General features: G+C 38.9%; 1 protein-coding gene across 2 annotated transcripts in view; it reads right to left on the bottom strand.

Moving 5' to 3' along the window:
* Nucleotides 1-21,365, bottom strand: part of PIEZO2 (piezo type mechanosensitive ion channel component 2) — a 285,437-nt gene that overhangs the window by 20,184 nt on the left and 243,888 nt on the right. The window contains exons 35-42 of one of the 2 annotated variants that reach the window (XM_085052533.1): nt 20,369-20,467; nt 17,839-17,947; nt 16,120-16,188; nt 12,741-12,907; nt 10,877-11,052; nt 4,526-4,693; nt 1,775-2,164; nt 185-443 (exon numbers count right to left, since the gene is read on the bottom strand). In XM_085052533.1, the coding sequence (XP_084908659.1) occupies nt 185-443; nt 1,775-2,164; nt 4,526-4,693; nt 10,877-11,052; nt 12,741-12,907; nt 16,120-16,188; nt 17,839-17,947; nt 20,369-20,467 (1,437 nt within the window). The remainder of the gene's footprint in view (nt 1-184; nt 444-1,774; nt 2,165-4,525; nt 4,694-10,876; nt 11,053-12,740; nt 12,908-16,119; nt 16,189-17,838; nt 17,948-20,368; nt 20,468-21,365) is intronic. The other variant, XM_085052532.1, reaches the window with a different exon arrangement.

The following is a 21,365-nucleotide window of genomic DNA, read 5'->3' as shown; positions in this document are numbered from 1 at the left end:
GGAAGTAACAAACAAGATCTTTCCATGCCGCAAAAACTGCTGAGGACTTTAGCAAATATTTGTATTACTATGAAGAGCCAAAGACTCACCCCATCCTAGAGATGAAAACCAGAAAAGGGAGCATGCAAAGCTTACAACTTCACATTTCTGTATTAGACATGGGCTTGCACAAACAGCAGCATACCTCAGTGTAGACAATGGCTGTCATCCAGAAGCGTTTGCTCGGCCGAGGAACAGACAGCATGGCCCACAGGAATATAAGGATGGGAAGCACCAGAGTTATCATGGAGGCAGAGATCATGTGGTTAAGGATGATCACAAAGTAGCACACCATTTCTGACCGGGCCACCAGTGTATTGTACAGGGCGTAAATAAGGAGCAAGACTCGAGGCTGGCCAACATAGAACTTCTCTGACTCCTCCAGCTCATCATCATGAAACATCCTGTGAGGAACAGAGTACCATAAACAAACTGGAAATGAACTTCACAAGAACTGCTTCTCAAATTGTTACTATACTTGCTTTTGAAAATTATTAATTTCTGCTGTTTTTTTCAATGGAGAGGAAAAAGAAAAGCGGGGGGGGGATTTGGTATTATAATCCAATTGCCTGATTCTAAGCTCAGAAAACTAGAATTTCAAGCAAAATAACTAGAAGCACTGTCCTGCTGGTTTTTAATTTACCCAGAAAGAGAATCAGCCTGGCCTAAGAACTTCTACAAATATGGCTTTGGTACAGCTGCCCAACCAACATATCTCACGCAGAACACCCAATACTGGTGTGGATTCACACTGGATTTTTCAACACAGATAGGAATCTGGAGAAACATATATCATGAGACCTATGGTATGAATCATCCAGGGGCATAAGATTAGAACATAATAAATGCCTTTGAGCATTAGATGTGTCCAATCTCCCCTTTATATGACTCAAATTAATATATAAAGCAGTGACTTTCATGTACATTCATAATTCTCTCTGCTTTTCATAAAGTTTCCTGGCCTGAGAAGAGATCTTACTGAAAAGCAAAAGAGTTACTGCAGAAAACCAGAAGATAAGACACCTCATCTGACAAAGTCAGATCTACACATCCTCTCTCTCTCTCTCTCCCCAGGTGCAGGCAGGCTGAAAGGCAGTTCTGTGGTTTAAGATTTTGCTCCTGCATTTTAGGAAGCTCTCCCCAGCTGAGCCAGAAGGCAGCTGAAGCAGTGCAGTGGCACCATCCCAACCTCAATGCTGGTTGTGCTACTGAGCACAGGGGTGAAGAAGGGAACATCCTCTCCCTTAGGAAAGCACTTAGCAAGGTGGTGTCTCTACATAACCCTCAGCTCCCACTGGCCTAAACAAAAACTGCCAAAGGTCAGAGCTTCCCTTACAGTAATCCAAAATAATTAAAGGAGAAACATTTTCCCAGATAGCCACAGAGGAAACTCATTTGAAATGGCAGTTGCCTGGAGAAAAGAAGCCTTCTCCACAAAGAATATTTAGAAAAGCCCTTGACCCCAAAACAATTGCAGCACTGAAATTCAATGCTAATCGGAACAATTAAATATGGTGTCTAGGGAGAAAGCAGAAATTCCTTCCAAGATGAATTTGAGTCACTTTAGAAATCTGTAATTAGAACAACCGCACAGGAAATGAGCTTCTTCCGTTAAACCAAACTTAGCACAAGGTCTGTATCAAAAACTGTAGGCTAGTTCTGACACAAAAACCCAAAGTAATGACAAAACTTTACACATTGTGACCAACAATTTTTCCTGGTCGAGGATTCTTACTTGTTCAGGAGCAGCTCACTAGCTGTTAGCTCGTGCGTCAGTGGGGGGAGAATTGTGTCAAGTTTGTCCGTCCGACTGTCGTCTGGGCTCACCATCATGAGGCTCTTACCAGCTGAGTCATCTGGGGAGCCAAAGGGAAGATGCTCAAAGCTGACAGCTTTGCTATAGGAAGGTGGAGCTTCTGCATTGCTATCCACCGTGGAGTACAATGGCACATCAGTATCGGGAGTATATGCAGCTCCTTCTGAATCTAGGCTATAATCTTCCACCTCCTCTTCCTCCAACCTTGATGCAGAATGAGCTCCTTCATCCTCATGCTCCCCTTCTACCTCCTCAATGGTTTCTGTTGTCCCCTGGCGGGAATAGAGCATGGTGACCTGCGTAGGTTCACTGTTGGACATGGATGAAGAGAGTGAGTTGAGGTTTACAAGACTCATGGTCAAGCAAAGTTTGTTAATTGTACCTTTATGCAGATAGCTGAGCAACCTCAATGCATTCGCAGGCCTTCACAGCTCATATGATCTGGTAGGAAATATACCATCCTGATCTCCTCTTACACAGATGGAACATCTGGGTTCATCTGTTTCCTGAATGCCATCCCACTGAACTCACAGCAATTCACAGTCTTTTAACACCAGTAAAGGGCAAGTTAATATTAGCAATAAGAGAAACTACACTACCTGTCTGAAAGTAGTTCAAACACTTCTGAACAGAGTCAAGACTTGCTATGACATCTATTTAAGACATGCTCCATGGTGAAGGCTAGGCAGCCATGGGATTACTTCTATACATGGTGCTTTTAACAACTACTGAGGAACGTATACAACTGGAACATGAACTGAACACACGCATATCAACTCTGATTCAAAGAAAAGAACACGTAAATTGCTAACATGAAGAAATAGAAACCAGATTACAAAACTGTTCCAGTAACAAGGTATCTTGCTTACCTTTAGATTGCCCTATGTTCTTCAACACAGTCTGCCTTTTTACTTTACCTGCCTGCTTTACTTCTGTATGTACCTATTTCGTTATTCAACTGTCTAATGCACTCTGATCAGTTCTCTGCTTGATTCACCTTCCTTACTCATGGCTTTGCATAGAATCACAGAATGCGTTGGTTTTGAAGGTACCTTAAAAATCCTCTAGTTCCAGCCCCACTGCCACAGGCAGGGACACCTTCCATTAGACCAGTTGGCTCAGAGCCTCATCCAACCTGACTTTGAGCACTTCCAGGGATGCAACATCCACAACTTCTCTGGGCAACCTGTTCCAGCAACTCTCCACCCTCTGAGTGAAGAATTTCTTCTTAATATCTGATAGAAACTTGCCCTGTCCTATCTCTCCATACCCTTGTAAAAAGTCCCTCTCCAGCTCTCTTGTAGCCATCATTTAAATACTTGAAGGTTGCTATGAGGTTTCTCTGGAGCCTTCTCTTCCCCAGGCTGAACAGCCCCAGCTCTCTCAGCCTGTCTGCATAGGAGGGGTGCTCCAGCCCTCTGATCATGTTTGTGGCCTCCTCTGGACTCACTCCAATAGGTCACTCTTTCTCTTTTTAGTCTCATTCCACTCCTTCTCCACAGGTTAGACAACAGGCACCAACTCAGTGTCTTTTGTTGGCTGCATAACTCTGTATCTCAACTGAGACAGAACAAGATTTCATGTAGCTCCTATGAAATGAATGGGGCCATATTTTCACCTGATGTACAAACTTTCAGAGAAAACTGGCACTGGCAAAGCCATCTGGCACTATCATCTTCTGCCAAAATTAAAAATTAAGTTCCTTCTCTTTTTATTTTACACTGCTTCCAAACTTATCGTGGCTCTGTTAGATCAATTTATTTGTAGCAGAGTTTTATTTAGAACATGTAACACTTATGATTATCTGTGTTTTAATGATTCACAGTAGCACTCATCCTCACTAAAATGTACAAAATCAAAGAATCCCACAATTTCAAATCTGATTGACTGCAAAAATTTGTAAAACACTTTCAACACTGAAAAACAATGATGCATAATGACATAAAATTTGATATTTATAATATTTATAAAAGGCGTTGAAACACTGCTCCCCAAGATCATGTAAATCCCTGGGTTTTACCTGCTAAAAAGTGAGTGAGCATTGGATATTCTTCTTTCTCTTGCACTGGATATTTATATTATTTGCTACTTTTTCATAGCTATTTTCCCTTTCCTAATTCCAACACCTTACTGTAAATCAATGGTAAAGTAATCAAAACATATTTAGAAATCTTTCCTATATGCACAAAAATAAAAATTGAAAAACCAGCACAATGGTGCCTATCTTAGTTTCTAAAATTATACATCTCAGTCCATATTTAGGATGACTGATTAGCTGAGAAACTTAACTTCCAGCTTCCAATTTAAGAACAACCATCAACTCAGTAACTCTGAAAATGAGACACTGTTTTAGCTTAATAAAGACAGATTTTAGCCTGTTATACACCCAGCATAATGTTATGGAAAAACTTTTTAAAATACATGAATTAAGGATGAAAACAAAACCAAAACAACAAAACACTGAACAAGAAGTGAAACAGCCAATGAATCCTAGATTATGATCCTGACTTTGAATCTCAGAACCGTGCCACAACACAGGAGGGAGTAAAGCTTCCTTTAACCATGCAAACCACTCTGCACACCACGTGTCTGCAAACACAGACCCATGAACACTGCAGTCAGAATATGGTATGGGTAAACGAGTGAACAAAGCATGCATGAGTTAAGCACCTTGACACTATACTGCCACTGTCAGCTGATGAGGAGGACATATCCATGCTCTGCATTTTACGAAGCCTAGGTCGAGCGCGCTCACTTGTTTTAGGAACAGAGTCTGGTCCATCTAAATCATCAAGGGTTGACTGCCTTGAGAACAGCATGGTTGCTTCAGTGTAGCAGCTACAGCAGCGCAAACAGTTGTAGAGACAGTGTTAAATACAAATGGTATTACAACACACATGGTTCAGTAAACAAATATGCTCGCCATGCAGCTAAACATTGACACAGAGATAAAAGGTTCAGAGAGAAGATAAGGATTTGTTTAGAGTCACCATGGAAACACATTTCTATGCACAGGTTAGTCCTGGCCAATTTCATATAGGGGCTATAGAAGGCCATCTATTCACTATTCAAGCAGATATGGAACCAGTGCAGTGCTCTACATGCTTTCCAGGGGAACAGACTTACATATGTGAGCAGGTTTTATTTTGTGTGTTTACCCCTGAGATTTCCAGATTCCACAAGGATGTTTTGGGAAGTGACCTCCTCTGTAATGATATTTTACTATTAATATACTGTGCTGAACCTTTTCACACAGGTACATGCCAATTTCCTAAAAAAGCCCTTAAAATTGAGTATACTCATATTCCACAAATAGAAAAATAGCTGTCAGGCATTGGCTAGTCCTCTTTCCAAACCAAGGAGCCAAATCGGATATGTTACTTAGCCAGTAAATGTATGCCAAATATAACCTGCTCTGCATGAGATGGCTTTTATTTTGATATTTACTAGGAAGCCCTGATGATTCTTTCCAGAAGATTTCATTTATTTCAATCACAGCTTGAAAGTATTTCAAAATTGGTAACATGTGCATCTTGAAATAAAGAACACATATAATAAACCCTTATCTCCTTTCACTTATTGAATACAACAGGACACCAGAGACATACACCATACATTGAGCATTGATGTGTAACTGGAGAAAAGAAGAACTGGATGAGTTATGAGAAAGAAAGTACATAATTAAATACAAGCATTTAACAGAGCATCAGGAAAGAAGCAAATACATTAATGACATATGGTAGGTAAAAAGATTATTTCTCATGTAAAAATCTTTGACAAACACAGATGCCAATGAAATGAGCTGAGTGACCTGGTGTTTTAACACATGCAGTGACCTGTCTGAGTTTCTCAGATAGAATGAAAGAAGAAAAGACCCCAAAACTCAGGATTTACACTCTACTTTTCTTCTTCTGACTCCATCTGTGTTACACCTGAGCAGTGGCAGTGGGGGATTTGCTTCCTTGGCAAGCATTATGTTTGTCCAGGGGCACAGAGAATTGCGAAAGAGGTTAGAAAGGAAGGGCAATGGCATTTTCCACCTTACTTTGGTCTTGCTAGCTTAAAGTGAGGAAAAAAATCTGCTGGCATGAAGTTACAGTCTGCAATTATTGCCTTTAGGAAAATGGGGAGGAAAGAGCAAAATATGTGGAGAGAAGAAGCAGTTATTCTTAGGCCTACCCACACTGATGATCTTTTTTGACATAATGGCTTTTTTGACTGAGGCTAAAAGCATACCTTGGCCTTTGAACAGAGGCAAAGAATCACCAAGATACCAAAGCTACTGTGAAATATTTTCCTTAAGACTTGCCTTAATGGCAGAGGCACCTCTGTCCTGCTGGTTCACTTGGCCAAAGCCCTTTACAAGCCACTTCATTACTTCTATGTGTGCACAAAGCCGCACAAAGTGCTCCAGACAAAACCTGGGGGATGTCTGCCTGGTGTATGGTTTATGACATGGGACCAGGAGGTCTGCCCTGGAGGTGAGATTCAGCAGTGTGGGAATCAGTTGAAGCGCTGTGTTATTAGCTCGGAGGGCTCTTGAGGGAGGAGGTTTCCCTCTGCACATGCATACATGGAATACAGCCAGGCTGTTGTTCTATCAGTGAGGTTTTGGTGCTAAAATATGGGAAGATGGCAGCAAGAAGAAATACAGTTTTGCAGATGACCTTTCTGTCTATGTGTTGTGAGGTTTTATCCACATGTTATTTTAGATCTCAAGGGCTGAGTTTATTCTTTTGAAGGGCAACAGCTAATATCAAGCTGTTGAAGGATTTTAAATGCAGACATAATTCACAGGGAGCCATCCAAGGGCCCTAAGCAGAGCAGCTGTTCATGTTCCCATGCCCACTCATATATTTTCAATGGAAGAAACATATGCCAGCTGCCCTCCCAAACATGCAAGCTCGGACCTCGCTCCCAGAAAAAATCAAAGGAAAAACATCAATTAATCCCAATAGATAAAAACATTTGTCTGGACAAGCACCTACAATATTTGGTTTAAGCTGTGTTAAATGAAGAATGAATCATCAGAGTAATTACTGACTGAGCAGCTGCACTGTATCCTCGAATATCAGGAGACGTGTATGAGTTGACACCTGTAGCACAGTCTGTGTATTCTTTATGTGCTTTAGCAATATGCTTCTGGACGTGGAGCAAATGAGAACACCAATGAAGTGGAGAGATTTGCACTGAGCAAACCTGATGTTGACTCAAGGCATTGACTATCACATAAATTTGATCCAAGCGTATCTTCCTGAGTGACCTTTGAACTAGTGTTTTTGGAGGCCTTGAAAGCATCAGTACTTGAAACCATTCAAGGGGTAGGTATTTTAAATTGAATGCTTGTTAAAAGCCCGAGTTCAGACATTTTAGATAAAGTTGATCAGGTATCCATTTTAAATAGGGATACATATATAGCAGACATGTTTTTATTCTCAATGAATGGGAAATTGTTTATTGCTTCCTTTTTGCTAAACAAATTTACCGTTCCCAAAGAGTTTATTAGCTTAGTGGGTGAATTTTTTCTGGATTTTTTTCTGTCCATGGGCTAATTACTGACTGGCATTATCTGTTTGAACTGCTACATTCCCCATGCCTCTGAGAAAAAATCCCAATCAGTGCCTAACAATCACAGTCCTAAACTGGACTTTGTTCCAGCCCTCACAGGGATTCTTCTTTCATCCTTCCTCCTGCCTCCCTAGGCAAAAGTTACCTCTCCAGTACTTCCTGCCTTAAGCCCTATTCTCCCTTCTGGTGAGGGAAGCAGAGATAAAAGATGGTGTTCCTAACCTGACAAGGACTCCCTCCTGCAGTTCTTATAAAACTCTACACAAAGGTAGAGTCAGGAACTGAAAATATTATTTGTGGTGGACAAAAATGAATACAAACTGAACTGGATACAAAACCTTCGATAACCTGAAATTTGACTTAGGACCTGTGTCTGGCTGCTGTTACAAGATGATAGACAAATCTCCATAAAGGCAGCCAACTAGTTTTAGTAAGTTACCAATTATCTTACTGAAGTTCACAGGCTGGTTAACCTAATAAGCAGTTCAAAAGTGAAATGGAAATAAACTGCAGGAAATGCTCTGCCATGCTAGATCCCAATCCCTTCTGGTGGTGTTCCTCAAAGAGCTTGGTAAGGAACAGCATCAGTCCCTTCTCCTCTGACCCATATAAACTTTGCACTTTGCCGATAGGATACATGAGAGTATTTGGACATAAAGAGAAACCAAAAAACACCCTGTGAATACCTCTTACTTTCTACTGTGTAGAGACATGACTGAGAATAAATGACAGCCCTACTAAAAGAGAAATCCCCACAAAGGACAGTCTACAAAAGTTCTTTTAGAGCTTTATCCAGGCTAAGAATAACATCCCTGGATTAGATTTATGAGGGTCAACCCTGAACTTCACAAGAAATTTACAGTTCCTGCAGCTGATCAAGAGGGTTTTTCTCTCTGGATAAGCTGCGTTTACCTACAGTAATTCCTGTCCTGAGCATCAAGGGTTATGTGTTATTATAATGGAATAGCTTCTGTGTTTCAGCATTCCTGTGTGGTTCCAGACATGTTCACTTTCCTCAGGGACCTAATATCTACTACAGAATTTTGTCCTCTACAGAATTTTTAGTAGTGTAACCAAAGGACAACTGGAGCAGAAACCCTCTGCCCCTTCCCAAAAGTCTTCCATTGCAACCTGAGAGCCACATCACAGGGATGCTCTAGATTTAATTAGCCACTCCTACATTTACTGGAAATCATTAGTTTAAAATGCACACTGCCACCTGCTCTTGTTTGTGCAATTAAAAAAAAAACAATCAATCAATAAACTCAGATGAAGTTTAAAACATTTCACATTTCTGAAAAATGTCATAGGCACTTCTGTAATCCCTTGAAGAGATATGCAAGGGTGCCCCAATAGACAGATGGCATTATCATTCAATCAACAGATTCATTATTGCTTCCTCTATTATTATAGCAGATGTCCACAATTTGTAATACTCAGGGCAAGAACATTTGATTGCTCATTACCAGAAAGAGAATTTGAGATTAGAGAAGTCAGTCATAACTCTGCCTTTGCTATTCCATGGTTTATAAACCCTACGATTTCTTCAAAGGAAATGGAGATGACAGACACACATATGAAAGATTTAACTTTTTCTGTTGCAAAGCAGCACCACAGAATCACTGAATTCTCTGAGTTTGAAAAGAGATTTTAAATGTGCAAGTGTGCTTAAAGCAGAGTGGAAAATGGGTGGTTATTCTGAAAAAAGAAAAAAAAAGACAAAAGTAGAGCTCAACACTCTCATTGAAGAGGCAGAATCTATACATAAAAATCACAAGATATGTAGCTTCCTTCTGTTTATGGTTAAAGTTCCTGCTAATGATTGTATAGTAATGAGAACTTCTATCTACAGTAAACAGGGCAACTAAAAACTATTTAATGAAAGCAGGACCAATATTTACTATTCATTCTTTAAGCGAGACTGAATTTTGTGGCGTTAAAATCTGCCCTGCAGATAGTATGTGGCTCCAAGTGAGCTGGTAACAGAATTTGACTTTACATTTTTCTCACATCATTTGACTAATGGGAAACTTTGAGACAAAACACAAAGGTGTTGCTCAGCTGGGTAATGAGCAACTGAGAAAGTTTTGCTCAGATTTGGTGTTTTTACTGGAGTGAACCTCTCAAATGTCAGTGCTCACGGAAGAGCAATTTTGTTGAAGCATAATACAGGCACTCTCTTATGTCGCTGTTGAGCAGCTAGCGGAGTAAAGAAGTCAGTTCTCAGTGGCAAGAAGGAAAGACCTTTATTGTTTTGATTTCATCATATATATAGAGTTTTCAAAGGTCACCCAGATTGGTCGGCCAGAAGCCTCCCCCTAGGCCTGATTGGCCAGGCCTGCACCATCCAGATCTTGGGACACTGTTTTTAATAATATCCAAACTTTATCTTTATTTATAAAACACAAAAAGAATTCTCATGGGAAAAGCCTGTGCTAGCCACACTCTTACCCTTGTTTTCCAATACTATCAGAAAGGAGGACAAGCTTTCCATATTTTCAGTCTGCTGACATCTACTTATATGTCATTAGTAAAAGCTATGCATAATTTACTGTACACAGAAGTTTCTGAGTTTGCTGGGAGTATCAAACACAATATGATACTGCCACAGTTCACAGAAGAACAGGAGACAGCAGAAGGCCATGGATTATGAAACAACTGGATTTCCAAAGTCCTCCCCTCTCCCCCTCATGTTGTACAAATTGTGCAGTATCTTAAAAGTCAAGAACACCAGGAACATGGTGGGAACAGACTGCCTCTGTAAGAGAAGGAAGTGAATGTGTATGCCTCTGTGTGCATGAAGCAGCAGGAGCAGGCAGTAATTTTGGCAAGGGACTTAACGGCATCCGTTTTCAGAAAAGAATGAGGAAGGTGGTTTTCCTGAACTAGTTTGGGTATTTGACTAACAACCATGTAGCTCTGCTGGACTGTAATCATGGCAGTTAGGAAATCAGGCTCTTCAGATGGTTTTTGCCTTGTTGGGTATGAGAGGGGATTTTGTTCTTTCAAATGCAGAATCTCTTTCAATGTAAAGCCTTTTCTGATTTGTGGACAACTGACAACAATTTATTTTACAAAGACAAAATATTCACAATGAATGATCCCTCTGCAAATTACATGCCTGAATTCCTGAACCATTACCCCAGAAGCATCCTCAGCACCTCTTATTTTCCACTGCTTTTCACAAGAACAGAATGCCAATGACTCCTAAGTCTAGGGGAAGCTAAAAGTAGTGGGGTACTCATGCAGTGGAAAAGAAGTTAAGCCAAAAACTGAATCCATCACTATAAAGGAATAGTAACATCAAACAGTTTTCACTATTAAGATTGCATGAAAAAATAAAAAAGAGAATTCAACATTGATTAGAAAGCTCATCAGTACTTTAGACAATATCTAATATTACACCTACTGCATGGTCCCTCTATCTTTCACAAAATAAAATTCAATCAATACCTGGAGATGCTGTCATGAGATGCTGCTGAATCTAAACTATCCATTCTTTCAGATGCTTGCAAACCAGAAGCTTGACTGGGATTTTTATCAATGGAGTCCAGTCCTGACTCCTCAGAAAGTTTCATCATATGGTTCTGGTAATACAAATGGATGCTCTCCCGGGTTGGGACATTTCCCTGTGAAGAGAGTAGAGGTAGACAGACATGGCCAGGGGGAGGTGTATTTTTTGGGCAAACAGTTTCTTCAGTCATTTGGCAAGTAACAGGTTAAGGACTGTGCAAAAATAGCAATCTCCCACCTGTAGCTCCTTTTCAGAGTGCAAGTCAGATTCTCACCTAAACTACCACGGCCCAACGTATTTGGTTTTGAAGCAGCACTGGAGCAACCCATATGGTTTCACACTATATTTAACCCCCATAACTCTGCTGGATGGAGTGCAGATCCTTCAGCAGGGGAATGAGGAGTGGACTGCAACTGTAGCTCAATCTATACTCCAGCAGCTTTTCATGGATCTCTTTTAGATAGCTTTACTGACTCCAAGAACAATCATTAGTAGCCAGCAGCAGAATTTTTAAACAGAAAATTCCCAAGAAACAGTTAATGTACCAACTGATCCAGATTTCAATTAGTGCCCCAAAATCAAAATTTATTCATGAATTATGGACACAGACAGAAAACCATGAAAAATCCACTGAAGACCTTTACCCTTTCTCTGTGACTTCACAATCAACCAAGTTCATGAAAGGTTAGTTTTATTAACTGTCAGACCAGATCTGGGCACAGAATCAAGTCTTTCTGGCTATGATATTGTAATCAGAATTCAAAAGATGTATCATAAAAAACCTGAGAATTTTCTGTTCTTAGGCAGGAGCACATCCATCTTGTCCCACTAGTGGTTGCCTTGACTGCAGATCATACTCTGAGAGATTGCTATTCTTGAACAATAATTTTTCTGACTTATAATGAAACCTCATGCAAGGTCATTTTCCAGCTAAGATAATAAAGGTAGTCTAAAATATTTCCTGCATTTCCTTTACTAATTTTAATAGTTTCTAGTATTTCAACTCTGGTCCTCTACAGTGTCCAAAAAACTACAATACTCAAAGTCTGACATTTTGTGAAAAAAAAATTTTAAATCTTAAGAACAAAATTTGACACTCAGGTTTTTGAATAGGTATGTTTGTGTACAAGCTCTGTTGCTTCTGCAGCGATAAATGTTGGTGCCATTATGACAGCCTGAGTCTTAAATCATGGCACAAGGTACATTCTAGCTCCACTCTGTGCCTGGGGTAAAGCTAAGAGTTTTATCACCTATTTGCATTTGGAAGATCCACATACATTTCTTGTTACACTAACAACATTAATCTCTGCTAATAATGGTTTTTGCAATAAACAGCTAGCTTGTGAAGGACCACATAGCTTCAGTCTCACTGAAGAAATTTATGCCTGTATGTTGTCAGTCATTTCCAAAACAAGCTGATTTACAAGAAGAGTGAAATATGCAGACTGAGGTAGTTCTTGAGCTGTTTCAAATGCCATGCCTTTTTCTCCCTTCTTGAAACTATTGTGTCCCCTCAAAACCATACTATACTACAGAAATGTTTCAGCCAAAACCTTACATCAACCTCTCAAAGAATTATTTTCCCCATAATTTGTTTTGTGTCCAGGTTATAAATCAAATAATTTATTATTTATGGATTTATAAACAAGCAAGCAGTAAAAAAGTCTAGACTTAATTTCAAAATGCATGCGTATGTGAGATTTTCATAATCTTCCTCCTCACTTCCATGATGTGAAAAGACAGCCTTTCATTTTTCACCAAGCTGGAAATGGCATTAGCAGACAGAAAGACCGAAGGTATTACCTTCTTAATCTCCCTGGTCAGCATGCAGCGCTCGATCCTTAGCACAGTGGAGATATCGATGTGTTCTCTGGAGATGGAATTAAGCCAAGCTGTAAAACTGTCTAGCGTTGCCAGGAAAAGGACCCAAGTAAACTTCAAGATATTGAATATCCTCTTGATGATATTATCTGAGGGAGAGCAAAAACAACAGAGAGTTAATGAACACAAATATCTTTTATGGTACTTTTGCCTGGAGTTAGATTCATTTTTCTTTTATTGTCTAATAATTATAATCCAGTCTGTGAGACCCTGTCATACTAAGGAATCTTTGAAGATGGCTGGAGGCCTTTTGGCTGTCTGGACCATTTTCCTGAGTGTATGTGTAGGCTTATCATCTGGAATCCCTTTTCCACCCTGTAAGTCCTTGGTCCTGCAATCATGAGTCATATAAACGGTTCCTGATTTTAGAGGGACACTGTATGCACAGGTCTGTAAAATGAAACCCAAGGATTCTGGCATCTCCTGAGAGTATACAACATGCCTAAGTCCTGTGATCTGAACAAATGCTCAGTAAGCGTGTTGAGCTGAACTTCTTAACTATCTAATTACTTGTGTTTCTCTCTACACAAACTTTGCCTTTTGTGCTTGAACCTTGCTAAGCTGAGTTTTAAAGTCTAACCTGCCTAAACAGCCTTTGAATCTGACCTCACATCACTTTGAATCACACTTCTCTCTATTTACTGTCTTCAAAGCCTCTCTTTATCTAAGTAGGCTGCACTGTGCCATCAGTGATCTCAGATCCACTAGCACAAGTAGGACAAATAATAATTTATAAAACTATTCTTGCACCATTTTGGCAAAATAGTACACTTTCCCATTAATAATGCTTATGGGTTTATATCAACAATAGTAGCTTTATTTTGCTCAACACATCTGCCTCAAGTTAATTTCTCATTTCAGTAGTTCATTTGGCATTAATAATGGTATTTCTCATTCAAAAAGCAGCACTTTTGACTTATTTTTCATCCACTCATAAACATACACACCACACTAGAGTTCTCATATAATATTGCAAGTGTTCAAGGCCAGGCTGGATGGAGCTCTGAACAACCTGGTCTAGTGGTGGGTGTCTCTGTCCAGGGCAGGGGGGATGGCACTAGGTGATATTTAAGATCCCTTCCAACCCAAGCCATTCTATGAGTCCATGAATCTATGAAATACTAAAAAAATTCTTTCCAATTGCCAGTTCCAGCACTAATTGTGCCTGCTAGGTTCCAAAGCCCAGAGCACCAGGTATAAAGATGAATTTTAGATTAACAGCCTAAGAAATAGTAGAAAGCTGTCAATAATCTGCCATGCATGGAGATCTCAACAACCTCACTTCTTAGCTGAACCACAAGATGGCACGCAAAACTCTGTGGAGTGAGTGTACAGCTCCTTACAAAGACTGCAAAGGTGAAGCTATCACAAAGCAAAAGATTTCCCTGTTCAGGCAGGGTTGTATGCACATCCATGTGGAGAGAAACTATGGGAAAAACTATTGGTGGTACCTTCCTGGGAAGTGGGTGCTGAAATGGCAGAATATACCATTTACCTGAGCAATGCCATGCAACTGCTCTGCTATCACTGAGCATAAGATCATTTGGCACCCTTCACTCGGTCATATCATTATTTCAATAACATTTTGGCCTTTTTTTCAGGCCTTTTCTATGTAATATAGAATTGGAGATATTTTTATGAGCTATCCACCTAAATTTTTTTCATTCAATGTGTAGGTCTTGAAGTTAATGAAATCCTGCCATTAGAAATTAAACATAAAGCTGTTTCTACTTCAAGGACCATTCATTACCTTTGCATTCCTGAGAATACTGTGAATAGGTGAAATGAGAACAGCACACATACACAAAAATATACAGTGTATATTCTTTTCTAACCCACACTCTTCCTCTCCAATATATAACTTCTGCTATTGACTTCAGGAGAATCTCTGCTCTCAGAATAAAATTACTTTTATTATTGATCATCACTGGCCTGCCATAGTCTCACCATGGTGTCAAGCACTTCCAGTCTAATCTGAAAGGTCATTTACCTCACTGGGATGGAGGTGACCTGGTATACATTTTTAATGACATTGTAGCTGTTCTGGCACCTTTGCTGTTCTTCAGAACTTTTTAAAAATAATCTTATGGGGATCAATTGCATATAAACATCTTGAAAAAGGGAAACAAATATTTACTTTGTGCAGATAAGGGTGAAATGCAGAGAAGGCTTCTCTCTGCCTGAGAGTGTGAGATAGGAGTCAATCTAACAATAGTAATTATTCATTACCAATTACTGTCTAATTTTTCTAGCTATCTTCTTTAACAAATTTTACCCAGGAATGGCCAAAGTATTTAAAAAAATATAAAGCACTTTCAATTTATTATTTCCAATGTAAATTATTAACTTCCATCTTTTTCCCCTAACTCCTGTGTAGCACTGACAATATATCCCTAGAGATGCATTTGAGTGGTTCACTTCAGTGTTTTAAGACAGATAACTGCACTGCCAGTAAGTAACAAATAAAAAACCCACAAACCCCCCCATCCTCATAGCAATGCAGCTCATTTATTTGAGACCACTGCTCTTATGAGATAGAAATGACATCTCCCAGGTCCTTGTAAAATCTTCTACCCTATGAATCACTCAGGGACACAATTCTGACTGGAACTGTGGGAAACAATTTCATATGGAGAAGAAAAACATCATTTGCTGGCAAAGCCTCACTCAAGGTAAGCCATGATGACGACTTAGAAGGAATGTCTGTTTTCTTTTTTTACTCCAGTTAGAAACAAGAAGCCAATCTTGGATTTATGATCTATTACATTTCTTTGTAGGAAGACTTTGAATATGGGCAAGATCCTGAAAACTGCTGGCATTTCTTCTGTTGTACAGAACTGCTCTAAGTCTGATTATGAATGAGGATGTGTAAGATTAGGAACGTACCATTTTTTAGAAGTGATTACTGTACCTTGCTGAATGGCTCAGTACCAGGAGAAGCATTATATTAACCTTGCTAAAACACAGTAAAAATCAATGGAGATTTTAGCACAGGGCTGTATGCAACCAGGTCTGGAATCATAGCTTAAGTTGTTCTATAAGTAAAATACACAGCAGCAATCAAGTCTGAGCTGGCAGGTGTATTAACTGAAGTGCTTAGAGAGTGAGTGCAGTAGCAAATAGTCCAGAACTAGAAGTTCCTAAGCTCAAGGCTTGTAAATCTTGCAATAGAAGATCTGACAGTAGTTAGGAAGCTCTTACTGGGTTGGCTGGAATGGGTCATAGCAATGATGTCTCTGTGAAAGACCATTGGTCACAACTGCATTGTAACAGCAGAGAAACCCTCGTTTTGCCTTCATACCTGGTCCATCAGATTTTTTCTTGACAGGTTCCTCTTCACTGTCTTCACAGTCTGCATCATTGCCACCTCCTGCAAACAGTGAGCAAACCAGTGAGTGTTACACCTACAGAAGTGCTGGTGTAAATGCCATTCCAGCTAGAAAATGCTACAGTTACGAAGCAGCAGTGACTGGTTCCTCAGCTACCACCATAACAGAAAGCACTTCTCCATTTCTAAAGCACTCAAGTGAGAGGACAACGAGCAGTGAAGGTGTTCAGGGATGACCATCTCTCTCTTCTAATTTGCAGTGGCATTTTCTTACTAGATAGGCTGTAAGTGAGATCATCTGTTGGTGTAAACCCAGATAAGTTCTCAGTCACTCCTCAGCCACACTCAGCAGTCTCACCTTCTGCTGACTCACACTTGAGCTCATTTCTTCACCTCCTGCAAAGGGCAACCTGGTCAGTGCTCTGATCTCCTCCTGCCTCAGACCCACCAAACCTGAAGGAACTCAGAGGGACCTTCAAGTGGAAATGAACCAGCAGAGTTTTTTTGACACCACCCCATGCATTTATTTAGGCCTGTAGCAGAGGAGTGTCGTAGAACCCCAGGCAGAAATGAAAGACAAACAAGTGACCCTCCTTCTATCTAATGCCCAATAACTGCAGCTACAGTTTCGGTGGTAGAACCAGAATAAACTCCTTCTTTTTGACAGGTGAAGATGCCAAATGGAGGAAATGTCCAGCTGATTAAACCTGTATGGGCCCCTTTCTTCCCAATCTATACTGACCAGAAAAGATTTTGAATTTCTATTTTCTGGCTTAAAAAAGGAGAAAAATATGAAGATATATAAACCCCTTATAAACGAATTTTCTTTTTCAGAGGCATAAGTAATTTTACACTGCCACTAAAACCCAATCAACATTTGTACACTTTCCTTTTGCTATCTACAGAATCCAGGGGTTTGTGGATATTTGGGTTCCTCAATGAGTACAACATGGAAAGTGAAAAACACTTCTTTATATTTTTCTTGATGTATCAACTCAAGCTTCTTTAGGGAACAATATAGGAAATGTGGCCAAAAGAAATAATATGTGGCTATTTAATTGAATTTTTTTTTACAGCTTCACTTGAACTACAGCTGTTTGGGAACTCCCTCATAACACAGTTCTTCAACATCTTTATCTGGGAATATGCATGACTTTACCATCAAAATGAGTGACTTTGATGAACTCTAGAAACACCTGGACAGAAAAATAAACCTTTTTAGGAGATAAGGGAGTGAAAGGGTAATGTTCTTGCTCTGTCAGGTGCCAAACACCTGGTATTTACACTCCTATATTCTGGAAACATGCTGTTGACTAACAGGTTATTTGCTTTATGAAGTTCCATCATTACAATTTACTACTGCAAGTACTACCACAAATGTTTTCACACAGCTGGTTTTCTTCAATATGTTGAATCTTCCTACTTACCAAAAGTTCTGGGCATGCTTTGCAACTCCATGGAAAATACACACATCCCATTTTCCCCTTTACCTCCCTCAATGTGTGTTATGCAGAGCAGAAGGACATGGCTATGGCTGACCTTGCTGTGGGCTGGTGCAGGGAAAGACGGCCAGCCACAGGGAAACTAATTTTTCCAGTGTCTGGTCAGCACTGAAAGCACTTGTTCTCTAAACCTCATCTGCCTCTCACTACCAAGAACAACAGGCAATAGTAAATGCAAAAGGCTACCTACCATCCCCAGATCCTTTACGTCTTCGCTTCTCTTTCCCAAAACTTTTCTTTTCTTTGCGCCTCTGTCGTAGAGCTGTTTTAGGGTCAGTAATCCAGGCTTGATAAACAAACTGGAAGGAAAAACCCATTTGTATCAAGGTTCCTCATGTTCTGAAACTAAGCCATAGAATAAGCCACAAGCAGGACTATATAGTTTAAGTAAATGCATGCTGTTCTGCGGGGGTAAGGAAATATTTTTAATCCCAAATCAAACACCTCCCCTGCAGATTTGCTGAGTTTTCATGTGCTATTTTTATAAGTGTAAAACCAAATGTAAAAATACTTGTGGGTGAACCAAGTTTCATTAGAATCCACAAAAATTCATGCTCTGAGCTTTGGGAATTAATACCTTGTGCGTGTGGGGTACCTTGTCTGAATCTCTCAATTCTGTATTTCTATTTTATCGTTTTACAGGCAAGATGCAGAGTAAAGAAAACTTTTAGAGAAACTGCTGCAATACACTAACTAAAACCTCAAAAGATGTAGAGATATCCCTGTACAGGTAATGGTGTATTTTTCACAGCTCAGATATCTATTTTTGCCCACTTTGCAGGTCCCAGTGGAATGTTTATAGATTTGTTATCTGTACACAGTTCCAAATATGACAATCAGGAATTCCTCACATTGCTTCCTGATTTTAACAGTGCCTTTCTTTGTTGCTTCAGATAAGTCACTTATGAATCCTTCTGCTACTGTTTTTCCAGTTGTAAAATGAAGACAGTAATACTTACCTTTTTATTCAGGGTATTTTGTGGGACCAAATCCTGCTCACAGCACTCACTCAGATCAAGTCTGTTGACCTGTATGACTGCATGCAGCATGGAATTTGCCCAAAATATTTATAACTGATATAGCAGTGGGAGTAAAACAAATAGTAAAAGTAAAAAAAAAAAGTTACCACAAAGTAACTTTTTTCATAGTTCTACTTAAGCTGTGAAGGAAAGTTACAGAAAAAAAAGGAACAGAACTCATATTTTTTATCCCTATGTGACATAAAATGTATGTCAATAACAGAAACTAAAGTAACTTTACCTTCTCCGCAACTCTTTAGGGCAAAAGGTTTTCTTTTGCTCATTTAATGGTTTTCATTGAAAAATGGTAATTATCTTCAACTGGCACTGCATTGTCTTCTAAGTAACACAGGCCACTAACAGAGACAGGGCAGGGAAACACACAGATGCAGGCAAGAGGCTGAAAAAGCACACTAACAAAACAGCTCTCATTCACAGCACAAACATGCAGAAGAGGACAACAATACGTGTATCTCATTGAAGCTGGAACTGCCCCTTGGAGGACAGAATGATAACCTTTCTGTTTGGTTTATTTATATTTTTTAGACTTTTCCTATGCAAATTTCTTTGGAACATTTAAAGAATTCTTTTAAAATTGGTAAACTGACATTAAATTAATTTAAAAGGGAAGAATTGTTTTGTTTTGTGAATGTATACAGCAATGGAGAGGGAATTATTTTGGTACTGTTGAAAAGAAGATCCTCTTTCAAATCTCTCAAAGTCAGTACTTTTAGTTTTAGATGTCTGAGTTGTTCAAAACAAGCACCACATGAGAAAATATGTGGGACCAGAGGCCCTGTTTTCCCTTTGCTTTGTAATAGGTGTTTTCTAAAAAAAGGTGATCTGTGGAAATCGTGATACTTAAATGAACTAATACCATATTACTTTACTGGAAATCAAAAACTGTCATCATATTCCACTTTCATTTAACAGTGAAAGTGTACACCAGCCACAATTATAGTGTGAATAAAGAAATTAGAGGTAAAAGGAACTTGAAAGGGGGTAGAAATCAGAATCAAGAAAGGGTAATTGGTTCATAAATTTAAAGGAACTACTTATGCTAAGAAGTAGGTATTTTAGGAGCAGACTAGGTATATACATATTAGTTTAGAGTTTTACCACTGCACAAACTTTCAGTATCTTTTAGGCACTGAAGGTGGTACTCTCAATCTGTAACACTCACTTAGAAATGTCATGTTACATGTGGAGAGGAAAATGATAACAGTGCCCATAGGCAGTAAATGCTAAATGTATTCAAGGAAGACAAGAGAGAAGATGCTCAAATATTTTTAATGATGATAAAGGCCAGAAGAGTAGAGAGCTAAAAAAGTGTTTGGAGCAGAATGTGTTTTACGAAACTTTTACCAGCTTTCTGAGATCAATTATCACAGTGTCCATAAGATACATGCAACTTGATGTGACCATCTTGTAAATCACTATCAGAAGAAAATAAGAATTTGTGTCTGCATTTTCCCTCTGGTGTTACAGTTTAAAAAAGATAGACCACTTTGCTTGTGACTTGACCACTCCAAAATTATGAAATGAATTGCATTTACTTGGAATAAAAATTTAAAGGTCATAATTTTTTTTTAATTGTTCATATAAGAGGAAAAATGCAGATGAGGACAGAGGTGTATATATACATTACATCAGGAACTATAGGGTGGGTCACATACTGAGCATTTGCAAAATGTTAAGTACCTTTGCTGCTTTGATTAAATACTGAAGAATTGTTTTGGGTAGTTTAATGATAGACTTTGGCAAGGCTAAAATGGCTGAAGCAAATTTTCCAATAGCTCTCTATAAAGAAGGACAAAGCAAGAGTAGTTAGTAGAAAAGAAGAAAACATTAGTAAAAAGGATCTATTGAATTACTGTATCTAGAATAATAAGAACAAATTTACATTCATAAATTTCAATATGAGAAAAAGGTAACATGATATTCACATTAAAATTTCAATAATATGACTCTTAACTGCATGAGTTCTCTAATATTTAAAATCTCCAAGTTAACCCTTGAAGGGACATTTGCACACCATTTACACTGAAAGAAAGATCAGAAATTAAAAATAATTCCTTAACAGAATCTACAACGAAGTTCATTTTACAAGTATTTTTACTAGTACCATGAGCATGGTGATGGAGGGTTAATAAGGTATGATAACCAAAGGATGAACAAACTTTTCATGAACAAAACCAATTTTCTGTTTTATACTTCTCTGCTTATATAAAGCCATCCAGCATCTTCATGTTGCACATATTGCAGAACAGGCACCTATCGACAACATCTGACCAAATTCTGAAATAATGAACAGATCCTCCATCCTCAAACTAATAGTTTCAGGACTGAGATGAACAAAAAACCCAAACCCCAGAATAAATTAAAAGATCTTGTTAACTTCTGACCTCAGGTTTGAAACTCTTTAAAATCTCAGTGCTTGGCACCAGCACATCTGAACAAAATATTGTCACCATTTTTTAAAAAATCATCATAAACAAGAATACCAGCTTTCCTCTATACCTGCATGAAAACCAGAAGAAAAATTACCTAGAAATTAATGAGCTATTTCTATGGTCCAAGGTAAGTTAAATGCAAAATACATTAAAGAAAAATAATGCAAATACCATAAAATAAAACTTGTCACATTATTTTGGTCCAGATTTGTTTTGCCCTTATTAAGGTCAGAACATTTTTTTTA

This window comes from Lichenostomus cassidix, chromosome 2, assembly GCF_008360975.1.
Source record: "Lichenostomus cassidix isolate B80296 chromosome 2, HeHo_3.0, whole genome shotgun sequence".
Lineage (NCBI taxonomy): Eukaryota > Metazoa > Chordata > Aves > Passeriformes > Meliphagidae > Lichenostomus > Lichenostomus cassidix.
The sequence above is the reverse complement of the archived record's forward strand: the minus strand, read 5'-3'. Positions and strand labels throughout refer to the sequence as shown.